The following is a 23,961-nucleotide window of genomic DNA, read 5'->3' as shown; positions in this document are numbered from 1 at the left end:
GGTAGACAGTGGTTTGACATAATTCAATGAAATGGTTTAGATGCATATTAGGTTTTTTATTCTGAATATCAAATGAATGTTTAATATCAAACTGACTTCTTACTGGTCATGTTTTGGAGGTTTTTACGCCTCTGAACCAAAAATGTCCCTGAATTTTGTCTCAGAAATCTGGTCACCTTATCTTATACAGCCCTGTTGTAGCTGCACACGTGCATTTGTTATACGTTTTCATGATCAAAAAGTAGCTAACATAGCCAAACATCAAGCCAGTGCAACTACAAAAGACAAGCAAGCCAGTTTATAGTCTATTACTTAGCAATCAAACTGCAAGATTGCTCAGCATCTGCCCTGCAGCCCTGCAAATCTCCCTGCAACGACTAATAGCCAGTCTAACATTTACACTTGTCCGTCGGCCTCTTGCTCGGTCACTCTCTCCTCTTCTCTTCTTAACTTCCTCTGTCAATGTCCTCTTCAGTCTCTTCGCCTCTGCCATGCTGTCCGCAGAGAACCTGGTAGAGTTGAGGCAGAGAAATCGCAGAACATAAGAGGGAAAACCAGGAAATGTTTTCTCCATCTAATATCTGGTTGGTTATCTAAGTGCCATAAAGCATTATTACTTTTCACTCAACAAAGTTTCAAAGTGCAAGAACAGGTGTTGTGTAGGGTGGGAATGACAGAGGCACCATCCTAGTCAGTGTAGCATCAAAATGTTTTTGAAGCTGTTATTTTAAGGTACAATGGTTCCATAATGTTGCTTTAATGCTGCACTTGTCAATATTTTTATATCAAATGACAATGTGTAATGGAAGGGGTTGCTGTCAGTACTCACAGGGAAATTATCTCAAAATTGTGTAGCTTCCCCCAGATCTACTGAGCTTTATATAGAACATGTTTTGGTTTTACAGCTGCAACTTTTGTTTTTGGTTCATTCACTTTTACCACTCGATTCATTCGATTCAGCCTTTTGAGCCAATGAATAAGCAAAGGGATTGTTGGACATACTGAGGTGGCCTGAAACACAACTTTAAACAATGGGCGCAGTGTGTTCATTTCTTAACTTACTTTTGTAATAAAAACACATTTTTATATGATACATGCTAACATGTAGTGCAACAATAGCTCAAGTAGACTACAGGGCATGAGTGAGAAGTGAAGTAAAGTGACAGTGTTAGTTCCACTGCAATATTAGCACAGGTTTGCTAAAATGACACATGGTCATACCAGACCAAATCCGGCAGTAGCAGAACAAAGTTTCCCTGCTTTTAAACTCAAATTTTCAGTTTTAAGAGGAAATATTTTCCATCAAACATTACGTAGCCTCACTTTAATTTAACCTTGCTGTTTTTTAAATGAGTAACATTTTGTAAGTGAAAGATTATTTTTCTGGTCTTAAATAGTATAATGAATAGAGAAGGGAAATGAATGATCACTTGCACAGTTGTATAAACTGAGGTTATAAAATGACAAACTATGTTTTCTTTTCAAGTATCAGAAGGACTCTTATTGCCTGAGACCTGCCTGATGAAATAATGGAGATTTGAAGTGACACATCTTCAGTTTAATATTAAAAAGAACCACAGTGCCATGACAGATTTCAATGAACGCTCACGGTCAAAGGGAAAATGACCCATTCGTCTTAATATGAACTCTAAACACACCTGGCAGCTCTTTCCAAAATAACAACACACAATATTGACCATTACATTTATTTTGATTTTACAAAATCATCTCTGAATCATCATGCAAATGGGGACTTTTCTTCATATTCTCCTTGTCAAGTACTGCCTGCAGGAATGTAATATTTCAACCAGTTGTACACGTAAGCAGCATCACATTTACCTTCAATTTTACCTTTTTAGTTTAGCTTGGTATTCACAAAGACATCCTGTCTATCATATTAGCAAATACACAGACCTACAGTACATATATCCTTCAAAGTTGAAACCATATTTTTCTTACCAAACATTACACACGTCTCAGTTTCTGCTTTTCCAGTTTTGTTTTGTTTTCTAACACAAAACAGTGCCTTGTATACCATCTAGCGAACGTCCAAATGAGATAGCAGTAGAGGCTGCAGTGCGTCATCACAGAGACTACCAGAGCAGCCGTAGAAAAGGCACTTAGTAGTGACAGATGAATTCTGATTGGCTTAGTTCATTTTGTCGTGGTCGGTGGGTTCCTCTCTTTTTAACAGAGGAAGACACGTGGCAATTTAAGAATATTGCTGAGTGAATTTCTGGTGGAACTCCTTGACTTTGTTCAGCAGGATCGTCAGCTTGTCTGTTGGTGGCAAGATGGTCATTCTGGGGGGGGGGTGAAAGACAAACATTAACGGTGTGATTGAGTGATGCAACAACAACAGATGCTTTGGCTAAGAGTCAAGGATCAGTATAGATTTTGAAGAAGAAAACCACTTCAGAATGTTAAGAATAATCTTGGAAAGTAATTCAATAACGAGGGAGAGTGCAAAAGGTACATGTGGTAACGACAATCATTCCTTGGATTACGTGACACTGATGGCTTCATCCATCTGGTAAAGTGACATTAGGTCAATCTTCCTTACTTCATTCAGACATGACAGGACAGAAATAGTCACAATTCTCGCGCAATATTATAACCATGCAGTTGGCATGAATGAAAATCAAAAATACAGGAAGAGACTGTTGGTCAGAAAATACATTTAAGATTGTTTTTTGTATTTTTATAACCGCTTGTGACTTTTGCAGAACTTAGACGCTCATTTAAAACCAACATTAAGGATGTCAGGGGTCAGCTGGTCCACCTCAAAAGGTCAGACCACCGTGAACACTTAAATCAGGTGGTAAGCAAGATGTGGGGACTTGGCTAGGGTTTTGAGGAGTTGTATCATTTATTCACCAACAAAAACACACTGCACTGCTACACACAGCACGTAACTGCTAATTCCATGCTCACCATCGCACAGACGCTCTCTTTCTCTCTCTCTCTTTCTCGACCACACACTTGCTAACGTCATGCACGGAAACCTACGCACATATACTTTTATTTATTTATTGATTTGTTTATTTCGGGCATGTCAGTTAGATAGATCATCATCACACATTATCTTGGTTTACAATTCACATGACGGAAAGGGAAAGCGGGAGAAGCAAAAGCTTATCTAGTTCCGCCCCTGTTACCCGCAGAATGCATTATCTTCATCATACAATACTACTTTCTCGTGCCCTTTGACATAACATGTTTCGACAGCAGGCTGTAGTCAGAGCTGCCGTCCAGCTCTAGACAGGCAAAGAGAAACAGTGTCCATATTGGTCCATCATGAGTGAGCAAAAAAGGAAAGAGTAAAATAAATCGGAGGAAAGCCAAAACAGAAAAGAAAAAAGAAAACACCCTGCTTATGCACTAGTTGACCTTTGCCTCGTAGTGTGCTTTTCAGAATCAGCTATTATTTGGGTACAAGTGTTTTTTTGTTTTGTCTCCCATCCTGTCTCAACACGGTGTCTGCTGACTCCTGCCTTTTACCTTTATCCTATATCCTATATCATTCTGTAATGATTCAAAATTTAATTTACATACTTTGTTTTGAAGACACTGTCAGACGCTGATTTGTTTTTTACCTCGCTGCTTAGTTCATTCCACTGTCTGACCCCCGTTACTGACATAGTGAAGGGTTTTAATGAAGTTCGTACCTTTCTCTGCCTGAAAATCATGTACCCTCTCAGATTGTGCCCCTCCACTCTGTCTAAAAACATTTTTTGCAGGTTGCGGGGGAAGCTTTTGTTGGAGGCCTTATAGATCATCTGTACTGTTCGAAAGCTTATTTAAATCATATAATTTTAGTATTTTTGATTTGATAAATAATTGACTTGTATGTGCCCAATAATTGGCTTATTGTAGAATTCTCAAAGCTCTTTTTTGGAGTATTAGCAGGGGATGTGTGTTGCCTTTATAAGTGTGTCCCCACACCCCTGCACAGTAATGTAATACAGCAGATGAAGTGACTTCTGATTTAGTAGTTTTTGTGCTTTCCAAAGTATGGACACACTCCTGGCCAGCTTACTTTTTTAAATGTCTTATGTATGGCTTCCAATTTAACATGTCATCGATAGTCACTCCCAGCACCTTATTCCCACTAACCCTTTCAATATTCACTCCATTAACTTGAATGTTAATACTCTAGTTGCAGCCTTTTTTCTCATACAGCATGTATTTAATTTTCTCTAGATTTAGTGATAGTTTATTTATATTAAACCACATGAAGCTTGGCCATTTCATTATTGACTGTTTCCACTAATTGGTTCAAATCATCCCTAGAACAGAAAATATCAGTATCATCCGTGAATATTATTAATTTCAGAATATTAGATACTTTGCATATGTCATTTATATATAGTATAAACAGCTTTGGACCCAGAACTGGCCCCTGTGGGACCCCACAAACTATGTCCAAGCAAGTTGATGTATTATCATCTGATTTAAGAAATTGAGATCTCTTGTGTAGCTCTTGACCCATTCCAGTACAATACCATATCTCTCCAGTTTACCTATCAAAATATCATAAATATCATGGTAAATGGTGTCCCATGCTTTTTTCAGATCAATGAAGATTCCAATTGAGTGTAGTTTCTGGTCAATAGCATCAGTAATGATTTCCAGACTCAGTTAAAGCTAGAGCAGTCGAGTGGTTTCGTCTGAATCTATATTTGCTGTCATATAGCAGATTGTGTTTGTTGATGAAGTGGCCGAGCCTATTGTTAAATAGTTTCTCTAAGATTTTAGACAGTTGTGACAATATGTAACAATACATTATATACAGGTTATTCCTTAAAGCGAGGCTTTCCAAACTTAAGAATGCCATTGCCCAATTTTATATCCCAAAACCTTCTGTGGCCTGTGGACATTCTGGATCAAAAATAGGTCAGATAAATGAAGAACAACACATCATTTAAATCCCATAGCTTTGCTTTATTAGTTCTGTTTAAAAAAAATGTAAATCTCTAATCATAAATATTTTTTGGTAAAGTCACAACGTTTTATTATTTATTTTAAATGACCTCAGGTTGCTGCGGCACACACTTAGTTTGCTGCTTTAAAGGCATTTGCTACTTGTATAACATCTTAAAAATACTTTTTCTGATGCTGATGCTTAAACAGGGCGGTCCACAGGTGCACCTGCGATCTGAACCAACATTAGTCTAAAAGGGGCTTTAATGTCAAATTCACATTTATTTTACAACAAAGAAATACGCACAGATACTTTGGCCTAGACCTTTTCAGTTACAAAAGAAGCTACAGCTGAAACGATTAGTCGAGTGATCCATTTGTCAATCATCAAAAGATTAATTAGAAACTCTTTTGATAATCAGCAACTAGGGCATAAGGGAACTGTGATGTCACTTTTTTCTGATGTTTTAAAGATCAAACTATAAATATTTAAATCGAAAAGTAATCAGCAGATTGGAAAATAATGAAAATAGTGTGTGTGTGTGTGTGTGTGTGTGTGTGTGTGTGTGTGCGTGTGCGTCTGCGTGTGCGTCTGCATGTGTGTGTTGTACCTAAAGTGGTAGGTTCCATCTTTCTGACCAAAGCCGCTTCCAGGTACGAGGCAGATCCCCGTCTCCTCCAGCATCTTCATGCAGTAAAACATATCTGGCTGCTGACCATTGTCCTAACAGAGAGGAAAAGAAAACATACATGAAGCTGAATATTCCAATTTTAAGTAGGAAGTGTTAGATCAAGAATAAAGCTACTTTTTTTTCACAAGTTCCCTGTGACTATAGCAGCGCAGCACGGTAGCCATGTATAACAGATCACTGTGACTCACAGTATAACTGTTACATATAAGTACTACATGTATTGTTCGCAGCATCCCTACCATTGTCCCATTATATTCTGTTTTTCATTCATAATTTCAATTTACTATAAAGGATTTTCTATAAGTACAAAATCAAATACATTTAAAGCACAAATGGACCAAATGATTGTGCTTCTGTACTTCTAAAAAAAACGGTAATTGTATTCTACAGTTTCAAAGTTTCAACGTTTGTGTCCATGTTCTTGGAGTTATCTTCAGTTCAAGACATTTCCTTTGGCAGTACAAAGATAAATGGAGGTTCATGTAAACAACATAGGATCGAAATCTTTTGTAAAAACCTTTTTTGAAATCATTTTTAAAGTGTCTCCTTAGAGGAAGTGGAGTATTGAGATCAAGCTCAGAGGACTGCACCGGAGCTTATTTTAAACTGCCAATGCTAAATGTGGAGTGTTGCTAAAGAAGCTCTGTCGCAGGCAAAAAGAAAGCAATGCTACAACTGTGTGACCAAGGGTGGGCAGAGTCATTGGGATTGATCATGTGTCAGTAGGTCAGCTGTATTCTGACCTTATCCTCTGCACGGCTTATCAGATTCTCAGTGGCTCGACTGATCAGCCCTCCCTGAAATTCTTACTGAGCAGTCAACCTTGGGACAGAATTAAAACCACAAGCTATAGGAAATCATTTGTTCCCTTTAGCAAACAGGGGGTGTGGGTGCACAGTGTGATGACCCTGGTTAAAGAGCTATTTCATCAGGCATAGAAGTATGAGATGTTAGTCTTGTGTATGAGTGAGTATTAGTGGATCAAGGGCTGTTGAGGTCATGGTGGAAAATAATAATAATGATAATAACTGTACCAAATGATGAGTAGATTAGTGAGAGTGATGAGTAAAAAACAAAAAATAAACCTTGTATAACTAACATCTATTCATTCTTCATCAATGTAATTTCCTTGAAGTGTCAACACACTTGATTGATTACTGAAACATTTATGAAAGGACTGTGGGTAAAGGACTGACCGTCGCTTCTTTGACTGCCTTTTCAGGGATGGTTATGCAAGGGAAGGAGTACATAGCACCCTGCACAGGATTGCAGCTGATGCCTTCGACGGTATTGAGGACCTGCTCTGTAAGCTTGGCCTTCTCTGCTAAGGTGCTTAAGGTGGCTGTGCGCTCCTGGATGTGGGAGAGATAATAGAGAAAATGCAGAGATGACAGGGAAAGAAAAAGAGATGTTACAAGAATGAAGAAAAACCACACCTTGTGATGCATGTGACTGACTATATTAAAGTATTATCTTAAGTCAGTATTTGTTAAGCAGGTGTGGAGGAAAATCTTGGCGGGAAAAAATACCTTTGTAAATCCTTAAAATAGTGTTTGTGACCATTTCTGGAAAGAGTTGTTTAAGTTGGACATGAAAAGATGGCCTGACAATGTCTCTGTTTTTTTCTACTAAAGCTTGAATTTCTCCATACTTCTGTGAGCTCCACAAGACAGACGAATAGCCATGCCAGATATTTTACCCTAAAGCCCAGTTCAGACCAAATAATTACAATGAGGACAAACTGTTGTAGAACGTCGGAGGGAAAAGTTGCATTGGTGTGAACTCACCCGTCTAAACTTGACTCGAGCCGGGCTGACTCAGCTTTTCAAGTTGGCAGCGGATGGCTTTAAAAACGCAAGGCATGTCACCCGTTTCCACAGCCAATCAGCTTGTAGAGAAGTCAGCCGGTCAAGTCGGTTACAATCTGTCAGCTGGTTAAAATGGCAGCGTTTTGGACGGAGGAAAGAGAGGATACCTCATCAATTTGTTTGAGGAGCAGCTGTGTCTGTATGACACAAGCCTTAAAATTAGCATTTCTTTTTAATTTTTGCCGCTTCCTCACGACTAGAAGCCTCTCACTATAACTGTCCTCATTCATATTTTAAAACGCTACAAATTAGAACGTTAGTATAGATAGTCGTTGCCATGTAGACAATATACCATCTCGTCTAGTCGCATTGGTGTAATGGTGCAACTGGTTTCGTTGCAGATCTTTGGTCTGAACTGGGTTTTAGTGTAACCAGATCTAATGAACACCATTAGGTAAACAAACAATCATCTTACTCCCAGAATATTTTCAAACCGAGATTATGATGCTCACGGGTTTTCTCAAGTCACTTACTCATTTGACTCATTGACTTATTTCCAAAGCAGCTTTGTGCATAGTGTAACTTTCTCAAAACTATTGTGATACATTGACTATGATAATGGTCAAGTTAGCGTAAAAAAATCTTAGAATCAACCACAGGAATGACGACCCCGACCCCGGGATAAGCAGTTGAAGATGAATGAAAAATGTATTTTTCACAAAACAGTAATATAATAGGATATAACAGGATATAGTGCATATTCACTATATTACAAAGTGATTTCAGTGATTTTCAGAGTGCAGTACAGTGTGCAGTCGAGGCGATTTTAACACAGCAGCATACGTCCATATAGCAGACATTATTCTATAAAAGTTTTTTTTTAAAAAAGGTTGAACCGTCAGAAAAAGATAGTAATTCAAAACAGCCCATTAAAGCAACAAAAAAAACTGATCTCTAGGTAAAACCCATAATCAATAAAGTAGCAATATAGCAGTATACTAATGAGCATATGGCAAAGATAATATCATAATAGTGGTGTCAGTGTACTGATATGAACAACAAAAGATCATGTTGCAGTATATTGTGTATTGATTCATTTGTCACACCCCTTCTGCTTGTTGGATGTAGACTCTATACCTTGATAAAGTTGGCATACGAGGGCTCCCCAGGCTGCGGGGGGTTGACCACCAGGTCCATTAGAGCCTGTCCAGGAACAGGAGGACACAGACGGACAGACACCAGCTTGGTCAGCTGGGCCTTCACCTCATTGTCCATGTTGATGATCTCCATGTAGCCTCCACGGAAACCGCACCTGAGAGGGACAGGAAAACATTAGGATGTGACACAAAAATGACGTAAGAAAGAAAACCAAAAACTATATTATTTTAAAATGACCTACTCTCCCATGTAACATTTGGAGGTGGAGTGGAAAGACGCCAGTTCCACTGTATTTGAGTATTCTGGTCCCATGTCAAAAAGAACCTTCTTAAAAGAGTGGAACTGGCAACCGTCAGCATACACATTATCCTGGTACACCTGTGAGATGAAGACAGAACGACGGATGTCACAGGGCACGTGAACAAAACAATGAAGCAGACAGATGTTGAAAGAGACAGTACCTCATCAGCCATGAGGAAGAGTCTTTCCTTTGCTGCAAACCGGATTACGTCCTCAATGCACTGTCTGCTCTGAACCTGACCTGTGAATGAGAAGGAAGCTCATTAAGGAGACTGGTTTGAAGTGCTGGTTAGCCAGGCCGTTATGTCCATTTGCTGCCATCTAGTGGCTCTATGAAATGTGTGCTTCTTATAGAGATACTTATAAGGTAACAAAATGATGTGTATAACTCATTACTAGTTATACTAGTTATACTGTGCAGAACTCAGTACTAACAATCTAGTCTCTTAGGCACTAGAAAATGAAGGACACTCTACCGGTGGGGTTTCCAGGGTTGATGATGCACAAGGCGCGGGGGTTGCAGTGGCGCCGGGCCTCATCCAGGGCACGCTGCAGCTCGCTGATGTCCATACTCCAGCACTTTTCCTCATTTAGGTAATAGTTGATCTGTACGGCGCCAAGTTCGGCCAGCGCTGCTGAGTACAGGGGATACTGAGGGATGGAGATCATGACACCCGTACGGGTCGCACCCTCGCCACACACCAGCAGCTTCAGCATGGTCTTAAAGTGCAGAATAAGAGGGCCAAGAAAGATTTGTCAGCTGTATATTTCATTTAGACTCTACACAATAATTGAAATGAAACAGTACGAGCAGGAAAAATCATTCTTAAACTCATAGACAGATAGCCCATAGACAACCAATGACAAGTGGTTGTATGTTATACCTGATTTTTAAAGGGTTAGGATCTACAAATGTTTGGGCCACTAATTTCAGCACTTTTTAAAAATCTTTTTGATCTTGAATAAATGCTACATTTTGGTCTCACAGGTGTTTATTTTCCAGCTAGTTGCAGCTTTCATTTATTTAGATATGGCCAACATCTTCCTATTTTTGTATACTCCTGTGTGAATTAAATATACGACTAATAAAAAGTACTGAGTCTTTTCTCACTTTATTAAGAACTTAAGTGCAAAGTGTTTTTCAACATTGCTATAGAAATGATGTGGAAAAATATATTAAAAGACTTTTTTTTATATCCTTTTGACAATACACGTCTTCCTTCCTCTGTCACCCCCTGGGTCACGGGAAGATGGACTTTGTCTCAACACGATACCTGCACACGTATGCGAGATCATGGCTTATGTGATCCAGTTGACATTAATCGCATTGAACTGTTTGGTGATGTAAAGTTTGATTTAAAAAAGTTATCAAATGATTTTACCTAAAATATTTTCTGAGACGTTTGAGTTAATGTGCACGTAATTGTCAATTCAGACAACGATATTGTGTATCAGGAGATCGCAAAATCAACTCAATTGAAAGACGATAAATTATTTTACAGAATATTGGCACAGTACTAATTTAGAAGTTTACTTGACCATGTGTGATGTATTATACAGATATATATCTAAAATCTAATTTCCCAGTCCCAAGGGCAGTTGAACAATAATACAAACAGAAAAAGCTTGTGTGATGTTCCCTTTAAAAAGAGTGAACCCACTCATGAAGGGTTCACTCCTAAATAGATCCGCTTTGTTAGTTCAATGTAATGTTAATACATTTCCTGCAAAAGGATCTTGACATGAGGTCACTTTTAACCTACAAACAAACATGATTTTAAATAAAATAGAGACACAAAGTCAGTGTGTTATACCACAATGCCGTCACTGGCCCCCGTGGTGAGGTAAATGTCGTCTGGGTCGCAGGGCACGCCGCCATCTCTTCGCTCAATGTAGAGAGCGACATCCTGACGCACAGAGTCTATGCCCTGACTGGCACTGTAGGAACCTAAGGGAGATTTAAATGGAGATGATTCATGTTGCTATGACAACTTAAGGCATTAACAAAGCACTACCAGAAAGCATCACATAACACACATACAATGAGAAAGACTGTAATTAGCAACTGAGGCGTTGTAGAAAGCTCATTGTGCTTGTCCAGAAAAGCAACACACCCATACTGTTCCCTCCACAGGACTGCAGAATGCGGCGTGCTCTACTTTTAGCATCCTCTGGGAATGTGCTGTCATTCAACAGTTCAGGGTAGGAGCACAGCGCCAAGACCTTGAAACAAAGAGAGGTGCGAGAAGAGGAGTGAAGGGGATAGTATGCAAAAGCCTGCACAAATGACTGCATAACACTGGAGAAAATGATTGACACCAACTTAGTTAAGGGGGGAGAAATCTGTTTCATAGACACTGACAAATCCGAGGAGAGGTGCTAAATTTAGACCAGAGGTTGGGGGTAAGGATTAGTAGCCGACCTGTCGGAAGAAAGTGATTGGCTGCTGGCCCATAGCATGCGCATCACCAATGTTGGCCTTGATGACCTCAGCGAAGGGCTTCTTGATTCCCTGCAGAGCATTAACAAAACATATATATTATTAGACATCTGAAGAATGAACAAAAGTGTTAACAATGAGAGCCTTTTTTCACTTTGTATACAAGAATTAATATATTTTAAATCTACACTGACTGCCCATTTACAAACCTGACTAGAATTGTCAAGGAGAAAAGGCTTGGCTGAGAACACTCTGCACCTAAACAACCTTGGCATCATGCCCACACAGGCGTAAACACATACCTAAGTTTTCCAGAAAGAGAATGCCACAAGAGACTGAGAGCCTGTATTAGATTGGCTGGACTGAATCAGTGTCTTTCCTGCCCGGAGGTGTATAAAGAAATGATGGAAATGTAGATATCCACCAAGCTCAGATGCTCAGTTACATATTAGATATAATGTCCCTTCTGTATCATGTCCCAAATAAGGGGCACAGACTCTCTGCTACGCCAGACTACATGCAGGCCAAAGTGAAGTGTGCTACATTTACCTTTATATTAGCACATACAGAATATATACAGGCACAAAACTATCTCAGGCAAATTCTTCTTCATATTATTAGTAAGTAATAGAGATAAATACCTATTGGAAGTCTATTTTCTTCAGTTTCAGCGCACCAATTAAATGCACACTGTGGAGTTTTCCAAATCAGTTGATGACGAGCTGAAGGGAACCAAAATCTAGCCGCTCTTTGGCTTAATAAAAGTTTGGGACAAAAATGCAAAAAATAGCACTTCATTCATTGGTCAGATGTGTCTGGGGCGTCGCAATACCGTAGATTGTGAACTGCTCTCTGATTGATCAGAATTGCCATGCTGGCACAGGCTGAGAATGTAAACAAAGTGACAGCAGACAACGCACTGACCACAAGTAATATCACAATGCAGAGACAACTGCGGGGCATGATTTTGACGTTGGTCCTCGGTTATTGTTATTGTTGTTGTTATTGTTGTTGTGGTAACAGGGGAGGTACTTAGTCATTATATAAACCACGTAGGCGCCTACAGGAGCTGTGTTGGTCCAAAAATGTGCAGTGCTTTCTGCAGTTAGTGCGGACCCAGTTCCGGTCAACTTCTCACCACAAACGAACAGCACCAGATTTCGTTTGGAAGCAGACCTAGTCCAGGTCTCGGTCCACTTATTTGGTCCACTTCTGGTGCGCACCAGAATACGGTCACTGCCTTCCCACCTGCACAAACGAACCGTTGCTACTGAGGGAACGTACTCAAGTTCAATTCAACCAAACTAAATAAGGCTGGTGTGAAAGCGCTCTAAGAGTGAGTCATTGAAAGTTAAAATCTCTGCACAACTGAATGGGTGCGTCAGAGGGAAGTGTAGTCTCAAAAAGACAATAAGGAATGCTCCAGCACACTATCCGCTTATAGCTAGAAATCTTTGATGATACAATGTTTCGGTCTTTGTGTGCCTCTAGCGCAGAGAGAATCAGTTGATTCGTAGCTTGTTCCTGATAGGACTAATTGAAAGTGTTACGGCTACCCTGTGTTAAAACTATCCCAGTCTCCCCTATTCCTAAAAAATGTATAACACCTAAAAAAAAGGATACAAAAACTGTGTTTTAATGAAAATAAGTGAATATAAATGTAAAGGTTTGAAACTCCACAGGGTACCCTTCATTTTAAGGATTCACATGATGGTACCCCCCCCCCCCCCCCCCTTTTATAATGCAATGGGACATAGCACAGACAATAACACAAATAATGAGACATAATAAATAGAGGTTATGATTTAAATTTGGTAGATTTTTGTTGTTCTTGTTAGTTGTGTGTGTTTTGTTTGTGTGCATGTATAGTAGTGGCTTGTGTAAGTGTGTCAAAATGCTCACACATACTAGTGTATTTGCAACAGCCTTAACGCAGATAGTAGGTGCAAACGACGAAGGAGGCGAAGTTTCAACCTGTGCAAACTGCTTTATCGTACTGATACCATTATCACTGTGACATATAAACACAGAGACATACATAAAACTTGTGACTGCCTTAGTGTAGACTGGGAAAAACACCGGATGTATGGCGGCAAAGCAGCAGTAAACAACATCAAAAACAAATATTCCAGGCCAATAATATAATGTTACTATGAATCTCTTGAGCAGCTGAGACCACTGACAGGGGACAAACAGCAATGCAGGTCTGTAAGACACGTGCACAAACACAAGCCGCAGACACACATGCTGTTAATGCCAGATGTTAGGACCAGCGTGACACTGCAGAAAAGCCACAAATTGAACCTCACACTGACACCCTGCGGAAATCAAAACAGCATGTTTATTTGATTGTCCAATCCAGCTCAGATTATAGGAGGCTTCAGTCTCCGGCTGTCTCATTGGTCACACATTGGAGGCGTCTCTCAGTCTGGACCAATAATATGACAAGGGGTGAATAACACCCCTAGGTCAAAGTACCGCCCATTCATGATGGGGATATTTTAAAAGCACACTGACCTCTGCTCCTGAGAACTGACTCGAAAAGGCCTGTGCCTTTTGTCCTCAATCGCTGATAATACAGCCCAGCAAACAAAACAGAAGGGGAAACTGTGCTCTTGATATAAAGCTCAGGCAGTATATCTTTTTCACTGCCATGGCTTTACAAAGGAAATTCATTAATGACGTTTATCAGTGAAGGTCCTTGTTAATATGATTGTGAATTAAGCTGTTAAATCTATAAGGTATTATTAAACTGCAAATTCCCTTTGCATATAATATGACTGAGTCATTTAAGTATTTTTAGTTCTCAGTAAGCTGATACTAAATACACTCAATATTCAGATCAATAATTTGAAATGCAAACTCATCATGAATTCTACAATGGAAAACATTTTGGCGGTTTGCATATTGTTTGAAATCTGGCAGAATATGTAGAAAGAATCTCACATTATTTTTGCCCTAATAAAAGAGTCGCTATGGAGACAGACCTCAGCGCTGAGGTCTGTCTCCATAGCGACTCCCTCAATAAGGTCCCCATTCTCTGTAACAGCTAGCAGCTCATTAGGAGAAACAAAGACCACAATGTAATAACTGGATGTGTAGCCTTTATTTGTGCATTTTTTGTTTCTATTCCCTGACAAATCTGACAATTGACACAGCTAGAATTTGGAAAATAACAAGAACAAGGTCGCAGCTGTACCGTAAATGAATAGAAAGGATCTCAATTCCAAAAAAACAATGAAACTGGAGTAGGATTTCATAGTGTGCATTCACGTGTCTGTGTTTAATGTGTTGATAAAATCTAGGATAACACTGTGTGACCCGTTTCCCAAAGAAATGCAACACCATCCAAACTGCAAGGGAGGAGTTTGTAAATGAAGGGGAATGTGTTTTTGCCAAAAGAGCGACAGTTAAAGTCTTCAAGATGCAAAGTCTGTAGATGATTATTTGCCTTGTGGCTGGGCGCTGTGCTACTGCAGTCAGTGAGCATAAATGCTCATCCTGTCCTAGATGGAAATGTGATGAATAAGACGTTCTTTCGCAGTTGTAAGAGGTATGGTAATTAACTGGACTTAACAAGCCGAATCCAACTGCAATTGCTTCTGTTTTTTGATTGATCCAAATATCAATTTAATAACGCCTGATCAAACTCTTCTACAGTGCATAAGTATTTATAGGGGATTGGCTGCAAATAAGCATTGGTCAAAGCAAACAGAAGAACAAATCTTGGTGCCAGTGAGTGAATCATCTGGTTTAAATGGTCACCACTGTCATTATAGTCCCAGCTGGCCCTTTCACCCATGCAAGAACCTGCTCGCAAAGCTCATCCCTTCCTGAGCAAAGCACTCAAGAGAGAACAGTTTTCACACCAGACTGCACTCGGTACACTAACAGCTGGTTGCCACGTCACCCTAAATTGAGTGAGAGGAAGGAAAAGGGAGAAATACACAAATAGTCTGTATTTGTATTGCAAATATGCTGGAAAGGACCAATATCTTGGCAAAAAAAACCCCAACTAAATCACTTTATACAATGGATTAAAAAAGCTGACACAATAGCTGCAACATATTCGTATTGATTTCTACATCTTTGAGAAGACCATCCACTACAAAGATAACAGTGTATGCTTGTTTCCCAGCTGTTAAAATGGTACAGTAGTGGACAGAAATCCAAGTTGGACATTTTTGACATTGACTGTCAGGGGTTATGTGAGGCAACATATGTGCATCACTAGTAGGTCAGACAGTGAAAACAGATAGAAACAAGACACCAAAACAGTCTCTGGTTTAGACTATGAACTGAAGATGTCTCTCTAATCAACTGTGGTATGGAGATAGGGCTTAACAACAAGTTAGACATTAACGTCATACTAGTACGAGATTGTCTGACAGGATCAGCCTCCTCAGGAATTACTGACTGATTGTTGGACTTTGAAAAGAAGGTGCGTCAGCTGCTCAACACATGATAACTCGCAGTTTTATTTAAGGACAATGTTTAGATAGGAACAGTGAAAGTAAAACCAGGAATGGAAACCTGCTGAGCTGCTTATGTCTGATGCAAATGCTGACTGATCATATTCAGCCAAATAGCACAAGCACAAGCCCCATTTCAAATGGATCACATCTACCAGGGATTTCCTTTAAATACCAACATTTAAAAGTTCCAAGAAATACATGACAACAGATTGTTATGGCAAATCCTGACTGATGTGAACACCGAGTTTTCAGTAAAAAAATAAACTGTAAAGTGACTTTCAAAGTGCAGTACACTAGCCTTCTATATTTCTTCTGATATTCTGGTTAATGCGGGTCTACAAAAAAGGTGTCTGCCAGTCTGACCAATAGAAGAAGCCTATAACAGTGTGATTTAATGAAAGACAGCGTGGAGTGAGTGGAGTATACAGTGAAAGATCAAATGCAAAGTATGGTCCATATAGGATACAGTCACTATCATCAGACGGGCTGTACAAACCTCCCTGAGCTCCCTCTCCAGCTCCACAGCCCGCTGCACGATGGGCCCCCGCACGGCGTACTCCACCTTCTTCACCGTGGGGTTCATGGTGTCGATGGTCAAAACTTTGGCCCGGGACAACACTCCATTCTCGGACATCTTCTCTTTCGGGAGCCCACGCCGGGTCGCACTCAGACTCGATAAAGCTCTGCCGGGAGAGTAGGACGACATAGTGGGAGAGGTGAGTGAGCGGACCCCGGGACCACCACCGGGCCGCTGCGCCCCGCTGCTACCGACTAACAATTCGTTTCGCCCCCGGCCTAAAAGTCGGACGTTTCTGAGCGACAGCAACTGCATCCTTGTGGGTGACATGTTACACGACCTTCTTTCAACAAGTTGGGTAACTTTTAAAGCCTCTGCGCTGGTGCACAGCGAGCTGCACCACGGAGGTTGCTTCACTCGAGACGAGTCAAATCAAAAGTTGTGCAAGTGGCGCCACCGCGCTCCAAAAACGACTCAGCGCTCAGACCTTCGGCCCTGCAGAGGTAAAAGTTAAAGTACGGATGGGGCTTCGATCAATTTGTGATGAAATCCCAGGATGTTTCCTGGTTGGATCCACACACACTGACTACGCGTTTCGCTATGAAATGAAATTATTGGGGTCCCTCCCTGCGCACATGGCAACATTATAGCCCAGCGAGCGTATCCCTCCCCTTTGTGTGGCTTCATCGTTATCCCACCCCCTCTCGTCCCGTTATCGTACACACCGTGGGGCTGTCAATCCGGGTCGGTTCTCCGGGTGCCGGGCTGCTTGGGGCTACGTGGCTCAGGTGGATTTCTCGAGTAAACCGGATGCAGCCTCCAACTTTAGTCCCGAGCTCACTGCAGGGCTGCGCCTCATCTTTTTTGTTCTGAGCGCTTTGGGTGGAGACTTTGGAGGTTTCCTTGGGGGACAAACTGATTATGAATGCTCCTCCTATTTTGACTGCAGCCCACTTAGGTTATGTTATATATTTTGAGGTGTTTTAATTCATATTCCTCTGACGTTATCTGTAATAACGGAATCAGAATGATGTTTAAAATGCTATAATCACATGAATTTGAAATGAACATGGAGAACAGAGCATAAGTGATTAGAAACTGAAACGGTGCCTTGCCTTCACACTGAAAAGTGGAGCTGCAATAAGTATCTTGGAATTGACAGTGCAGTTATAAACACTGCAATTTTTATCAAGTAATCGTGTGACAATGGTGTGCGTATTTTGTCAGTCGTCATTGTCATTATGTAGTGTGGGATACAGATAGTTTTGGTTATTCGCAGAATGCAATGGTTGTTTTTTGCATAACGTGAATCTGATACACTGTATAGAGCAGCAGTAGAGTGCACTTATATACTCCATCAGATAAGTTTAGATTCAAATATTAATAATAAAACTGTCTGTTTAGTCGCATTTGACCTTTTTTTGGCAAGTGTTCACAGTTTTTATGTTCGGTTGCACAGTTGTTGCTTTACTGTGAAATGTTCAGCAGAGGACAAACATTGTCACATTAGTGGAAGAAAAATGTGAATAGATCACTTGAGAGGACAAGATCCAAAGTAGACAACTATATTTAAGATTACAACTACATAATGTTTGAGGCCAAAGTATTCAAATGTCAAAATAACAAACAGCAGGCACTTATTTATCCCAGTGTGACATTTTCACACGATTGTCTAATACATTTAATGTAATGATACAGTGCAATCCTGGTGATAATGTTAGTATTGAGTCATTCTGACCAGCTTCCATTACTGCGGCAGGACAGCCTTGAAACCAGTGAAGTTAGACACAACTGTGCAACAGTGACAGGATTAAATACTTGAGCAGTAGTTTAGAAAAAATACCCGGTGAGACCATGAACAGTGATATTTTTTTCTATTGTGCATCTGTCTGTTAATCAGTACAAAAGATGGACAGATGGAAGCTGATTTTTACACCTCTAGATGTGTTAGTCAACAAGTAACTGTATGTCTGCAGTCATTCATATAAGAAACATTTAAATAGCAGCTAATTCATCTGTAAGCATTTATCGTTAGGTCAAAGATGGTGGGTTTCGATTAAAACCCAGTGGCTGCAACTATATCAGAGAGAGTCTGTGTGGCCACCGTACGCAGTGCAAAAGTAGGCACGGACAGTGGGATGAGCAGGAAGAGCTGGTGCTGTGGAGTCTGAAGTCCATAGCTCTTGCACTCATCTGTAACTAGATAGCACTGGAGTGGCTGGTGGGAGAATCCAAGGACAAAGTCTTCAGTGTTGCCTCCCTGAGCCCTCTCCTCAGGGGAGTCACCCAAGGTCTCCTCTTTGGTGAAGTAGCGTGTTGTGCTGAAGATGTAGAAAAGCTTCAGCAGCTCCCAGCAGCGGGTCTTGGAGGGTAAAGGAGGGTCACCGAGCGGATGATTTGTGGAAGCCCGCACACAGGAGACTGAGCGACGTGTTTCACGGTTGATAAGAAGAAGTGCCATCACATCAGGGCGCAGGGATACAGATCCTGGTAGGCAGCGCTCTCCAACGGTCAGACAGTCTCTCAGGGTCTCCACAAGTGGTGTCCAGAAACGACCCACCAGCACACTCTCTGCTCTGTGCAGGGAAGGGGTTGGGCCGCACAGCACGCACACATTTGCACCTGGGAGCAGCTGAAAGCGAAGTAGGCGGTGGGCCACAGTGGGGCTGCCCTGGGGAAGAAAAATTGGGTAATCACAAGAGGCTGAGCCGGAGGCTGAGAGGGACCGTATCAAAGCAGAGAGCAGCACGACTTCCTGCGGTGCCAGGCGCCACCACTTCTCAGTTGCTGCGGCTATCCTCCCATGGACGAAGAGGCAGCTAAATTCACTGTCTGCAGCCTGAGCAAAGCCATCCACGGCCTCTTGAAGAAGGGTTGGGTTTGGAGGCAGCAGTACATCAGCGCAGTGTGTCAGGTTACCCAGGATGCTCTCTTGCCTCTCCTCCAACAGCTGATCAATGAGTCTGAAGCAGGACCGCAAGTCCCTCTTCAGCCTCTCAACATTCCTGACATTGGTCAGCTCATCCTGCCCCAGCACCAGCACCATGCAGCTCCACACATTCTCAAGGAGGCGTTGTAAGCAGACCTCCTCCTCTTTGCTGCTGCTTCCTGCACCACCTTGTCCACCTCCACTCACGGCGATAAGCATCACACTATCCTGGAAAACTCTCCACACCACTTTGCCCCCACCTTCCGTCTCACAGCAGGACACCACTACTCCCTGGCCAGCCCCGAACATGTGGACACCATTGAGGGAGCCGATGACAGAGAAGGGCAGCTGTTTGGAGGCTCCTCTGGTGAAAAGAGGAACCCCGCTGCTGGCCGTGAGGCAGAGGAGTTGAGTGGACCCATGCTGGAGCATCATCATGCTAGCTGTGGCTCGCTCTCGTATTTACTCTTACTGGTATCGTTATTATTGAGCCAGTCAACTAACGGTCTTTACTGAGCTATTTGTACGATGACAGAAACGGACCAGCTAACCGTTAGCGTTAACTAAGCACTTGACGAACCGTTAGCATCACGTAACGTTAAACCATGTTCCTGCGGCTGACTGAAAACGTGTACAATGACAAGACAATAGATAACATGCAGCAAACCTATCTATCTATAATGCCCGCACCAGACATGTCGACGGTTCACCAACCATAGCTTTTGTTAGCTTACCGTATCTAAACATGCTAGGTTAACAAAAGAAGTTACCGTCGTTTCCACAGTAACGCTGTCCCATGATTCATTCTTCACACTGGTAAAAAAGGTTTCATTCGGCTGGTCGAGCTGCAGTTGGGATTTACGAGCTCCCGTAAAACCGCTGAAGAGGCGGGACAAGAAGACCGACCTGGGTTCAGTCCCCGGAGCTCATGGAAGCGTCACCGAGGCAGCGCGCAGCCGTTGGTTCAGCTCTCGCGAGAGCAACGAGATCCACATTATTCCTAAGAAAAGAATTTATCATGGTATTTACAGTTTATATACTAGAAGATTTTTAAGGAAATGCGATTATATGGCTTAGCTTTCAATTTTTAAACTAGGAAAAGGAACATTACTGCCTCATATACTATATATATTATTTATAAAGTATGATGCTGAACTTTTCTACAACTGGAACTGGAAGTTGTGAAAATATAAATAGCATTTCATCATAGGTGATAGTTGGATGACAGTGTGCTTCATTTGAATACTAGATAATATGCATTATTATAAGCACACAATCTAGATTTAATATTTCAAATTAAGCATCTTGTTTTGATCATTTCCTACTGTAATTTGTAGGTACTTGTGTTGTATTCTAGACCATTTCAGTTGTAAACAAAAACATTTGAAATGTGAAGACAATTTAAGAAGGACCCAGGATGTCTCCTGTTGCAATAGAATTCCAATAGAAAGGTCTATTTCCATGTAATGCTACTTTATACTTCTACTCTATAAAGCCCCACGTTTAATATTAAATAAATTACATAAATTTCCATATTAATAGACATATACAGTACACAGTGAAAGAACAAATAGTGAAAAAAACTTATTTTAAAGTGTTTTCAATTTTTGTCATTTTTCAATAACTTTTACTTCTTAATTAATTTCATGTCACTTATACTTCACTTACACGACAGTGAGCCAGCATGCACAATACCAGGACTCCTAAACCAAAGCAGCTGAATGGCATTCAACCATCAATTCTATTTACACCTGTACTTTTCCTACTGAGACATGTCAAAAGGTCTTCAGTGGAATATACTATGTAGTATATTTTACAAAGTAAAGCTACATACTTCTTTCTCCACTGGTCATTTAAAACTGATTTTATAGCCAGGAAGAAAAACTTTTTTTTTAACCTCGGTTTTTGTCTTTGTTTAGTATTGAAATATAAAACTGTACATTTCCGTCTTTCATTATTTATATAAATACAATGCCTTATTATTATATACACATCACATGCTTATAATATAAAGGATACATTAAATTACTTCTGACAGCATAATGTAGACAGTTATGTCTGTCATGCAAGGTTGTCAAATAATTTGCTGACTAAAAAAAACGAAAACAATCAAATCAATAACACTTTTTTAGTAAAGAATGTTTTTTAATTCATTAAATACAAAAAAGTCCAGAACACTGATGACTAAAATAGAACAATAGAAAAGGCACGATTATTTACTCGAAAATCACACTGTGCCATGAAAAATAAAACTGTCTCCTTTCTTCTACTGTGGTTGAAAATAGATGGTCATCTTCCTGACATGATTCCAATGAGTTCTACACTCCAGAGATCCTGTGGCAGTATAATGGCTTGGCATGAGGAGCAGTGTTGAGGTCAACTTTTCCCTGTAGCATCAGAATGAAGGCCTGCTGGAAAATAAAATAAAACCAGAGGCCCAAACAGAAAATACAGAGGATTTGAATTAACTGAAGTTGGTTAGTCTTGTAAAGAAATGTTACAAGTTCCAATTGTTTTGGGATGAGGTTTTCCAAATGAACCTTATTTGTACAAATAGAGATGCCTTAAGGGGATAAGATGAGAGAGCATATCTTAAAAATGTGCGGCTAATGTGAAAAAAAAAACACATGTCCAAGTGCAAGCTCAGTTATTACACAAATTTAATTCATTCTTTTAATGAATTAAATTTTTTTAATTTCATTTTCGATGGTAGTTTTAAGCCTTATCGTATTCTACAGCTGCATATATATTGTATTAACTATTGTAAATTATTGCAACAGTTTGAAGTACTAGCAAACATTCATCATATTGTACGCTTGTCTCAAAATTCATTAGAAGAAATCCTAACCGGTTCATCATCTTCCAGAAATAACATCTACTGATTGTGCTGTACACAGTATGTATGAGTATTTGCGTGAATAGATCAACAGGGTGGCGGACTCACCTATGAACACAGTGGGTTTTTTTTCACAAGAAGGAGCAGACCTTCTGCGGCCTGAAAGGGTTGGTGCTGGACGACACACCGGTGAGCAGAGGGTCCTGCAAGGCGTTCTGCATGCAAAACTGTTGAAGGTCTGCAGCTGCCTGGGAGACCTGATGAGCAAAGAGAAACCAAAATGTAAACCATGGCATAAGGTTATGTGTGGGTCTCTACAGACAGGTTAATGGGACACTGCGTCCATTTTACACTTGGACTCAGCCACTGAAAACAGTTGATATGAAAGACTGCACTGAATTGCATGATGTAAATTGTATTACTTAAGTGTTTTTTAAGCTCAACCCATACTAGAGATGAAAAGTCAGGATATGTAGGCCTCCTGCTGCTTCAGTTTCTACCATTTTTTATCGTTCACTTGGGAGTCCCCTAATTTTATGGAAATAAGTTACTTCATTTGCTGTAACACATTAAAAGAAATGCCCATCTGTACAAGGAACTTGAACCATGATGAGGAAATAAAATACAACCGGTGGTGTAAGAAGTATTAAGAGCTTTTAAAAAGTAATAGTAATACCACACTGTAGAAATACTCTGTTACAAGTAAAAGTCCTACATTCAAAATTATACTTAAGTAAAAATAAAAAAAACCGCATTGGCATCAAAATGTACGTGAAGTGGAAAAAGTTCTTATACAGACTACATTTCAGTCAATTTCGTTTTTCAATATTATATTATTAGCCCATAATTATGGATAGATTAATGTAAATAATATATCACTTCAATGTTGCAGCTGTAAAGATAGGGCTATCTTATCAACTTTATATACTGCTTTGTAGCTCAATCTACAACATATGTCATTAAATTTGCTGATAATATTTTGTATTAATAATCTGAATTTGTAAAGTAACTACTACCTAAATGAATCTGTAAAGTAACTACTATCAAAGTTGCCAACTAAATGTAGCGGAGTGCAATATTTCCTCTGAAATGTGGAGTAGAATCAAAAAGTAGCATTGAGCATTGAACTACGACAAGTACCTCAAAGTTGTACTCTACTTGAGGTAATGTACTTACTTTACACCAGTGAATATAGCCCACTACTTTCCTAAATTGACGAAAGTGCTGCTGCACTATTGCAAATGTTAGTTGAAACATTTCAAACCAACCCATAACGAAGACCCTCTGGATAAATAGCTTTTGAACAGACGCGCATTATTTCTGTTTAAATCCAGTGACATTGTGTCTAGTCAATGAGTTTTCAAAGCTTTCTTTTCAGCCCTTCTTTATAACTTGATTGGAGTAAAAATCATGGAAACATTGAGGGGTCTGCTCATGTTAAGTCAACAGACAAATATTAACTATCACAAGCTGGAGGTCTCGACATTAATGATAAAGATAGGGAGTGATAAATGTCAACACTTCCCTTCAGTCCAAACAACGCCCTGCTGCTGCTGCGCCTCTGTGGCGGCTAGCTTAGCGGCTAGCCTCTGACACGTAGCTTAGCATCGTTAGCGGTTTGGGGTAACGGTTGAAATTTCCCTCCCTTTCGTTACTTAGCCGAAAAAAACCCTCAATAAGCAACACACGTTACCTTCACTCTGTTTATGCTCGCCTCGAAGCGGAGCTGCTGTACGACTTTCTTCATGGCTACGAGATTAGATGAACCCGACATTCTCGATGTTTTAGTGTAAAATGAACGCTAGGGCGGTGGGTGGGATTCTGGGCTGGATGCTGAGACAAAAGCAAAGATGATCACTTCCGGATTCCGGTTGTTAAAACTT

The 23,961-nt window shown here is 40.4% G+C and overlaps 3 protein-coding genes across 6 annotated transcripts; all 3 read right to left on the bottom strand.

Annotated features, from left to right (window-relative positions):
• Positions 1–1,543: 1,543 nt before the first annotated feature.
• Positions 1,544–20,147, bottom strand: gpt (glutamic--pyruvic transaminase). 3 transcript variants are annotated; one of them, XM_083927858.1, is made up of 12 exons: positions 20,013–20,147; positions 16,293–16,479; positions 11,304–11,393; positions 10,996–11,104; positions 10,696–10,829; positions 9,358–9,601; positions 9,043–9,122; positions 8,823–8,959; positions 8,561–8,735; positions 6,812–6,967; positions 5,535–5,647; positions 1,544–2,303 (listed from the first exon to the last, which is right to left on the bottom strand). In XM_083927858.1, exons 1-12 carry the CDS (start codon positions 20,045–20,047, stop codon positions 2,213–2,215), a joined length of 1,551 nt encoding a protein of 516 aa, XP_083783984.1. In that variant the 5' UTR covers positions 20,048–20,147; the 3' UTR covers positions 1,544–2,212. The 3 variants fall into 3 exon arrangements, with proteins under 3 accessions (XP_083783984.1, XP_083783985.1, XP_083783983.1); XM_083927859.1 differs by lacking the exon at positions 20,013–20,147 and adding an exon at positions 17,039–17,168; XM_083927857.1 differs by lacking the exon at positions 20,013–20,147 and having other exon boundaries at positions 16,293–16,903.
• Positions 18,282–19,680, bottom strand: fuz (fuzzy planar cell polarity protein; the record flags this gene model as incomplete). The annotated part of the gene is made up of 1 exon (XM_083928868.1): positions 18,282–19,680. The coding sequence occupies one exon, from the start codon at positions 19,678–19,680 to the stop codon at positions 18,370–18,372; it is 1,311 nt and encodes a 436-aa protein (XP_083784994.1). The 3' UTR covers positions 18,282–18,369.
• Positions 20,148–21,374: 1,227 nt separating the features above from the next.
• Positions 21,375–23,872, bottom strand: LOC310957429 (guanine nucleotide-binding protein G(I)/G(S)/G(O) subunit gamma-5-like). Of its 2 annotated transcripts, none has more exons than XM_083927986.1 (3): positions 23,772–23,872; positions 22,187–22,335; positions 21,375–21,653 (listed from the first exon to the last, which is right to left on the bottom strand). In XM_083927986.1, exons 1-2 carry the CDS (start codon positions 23,850–23,852, stop codon positions 22,210–22,212), a joined length of 207 nt encoding a protein of 68 aa, XP_083784112.1. In that variant the 5' UTR covers positions 23,853–23,872; the 3' UTR covers positions 21,375–21,653; positions 22,187–22,209. The 2 variants fall into 2 exon arrangements, with proteins under 2 accessions (XP_083784112.1, XP_083784113.1); XM_083927987.1 differs by having other exon boundaries at positions 21,375–21,650.
• Between the last annotated feature and the right edge of the window lie 89 nt (positions 23,873–23,961).

This window comes from Echiichthys vipera (assembly GCF_963691815.1).
Source record: "Echiichthys vipera genome assembly, chromosome: 15".
Classification (NCBI taxonomy): Eukaryota; Metazoa; Chordata; class Actinopteri; order Perciformes; family Trachinidae; genus Echiichthys; species Echiichthys vipera.
Note: the sequence above shows the minus strand (reverse complement) of the source record. Positions and strands in the feature narration are given on the sequence as shown.

Coding starts and splice junctions, on each gene's coding strand:
- gpt (XM_083927857.1), bottom strand. CDS start 16,643: ATGTCACCCACAAGGATGCAGTTGCTGTCGCTCAGAAACGTCCGACTT. Junction 11,105..11,303: donor CAATCACTTTCTTCCGACAG/GTCGGCTACTAA, acceptor CTTTGTTTCAAG/GTCTTGGCGCTGTGCTCCTA. Junction 9,123..9,357: donor CAACCCTGGAAACCCCACCG/GTAGAGTGTCCT, acceptor TCTCATTCACAG/GTCAGGTTCAGAGCAGACAG.
- LOC310957429 (XM_083927986.1), bottom strand. CDS start 23,852: ATGTCGGGTTCATCTAATCTCGTAGCCATGAAGAAAGTCGTACAGCAG. Junction 22,336..23,771: donor CGAGCATAAACAGAGTGAAG/GTAACGTGTGTT, acceptor TTTGCTCATCAG/GTCTCCCAGGCAGCTGCAGA.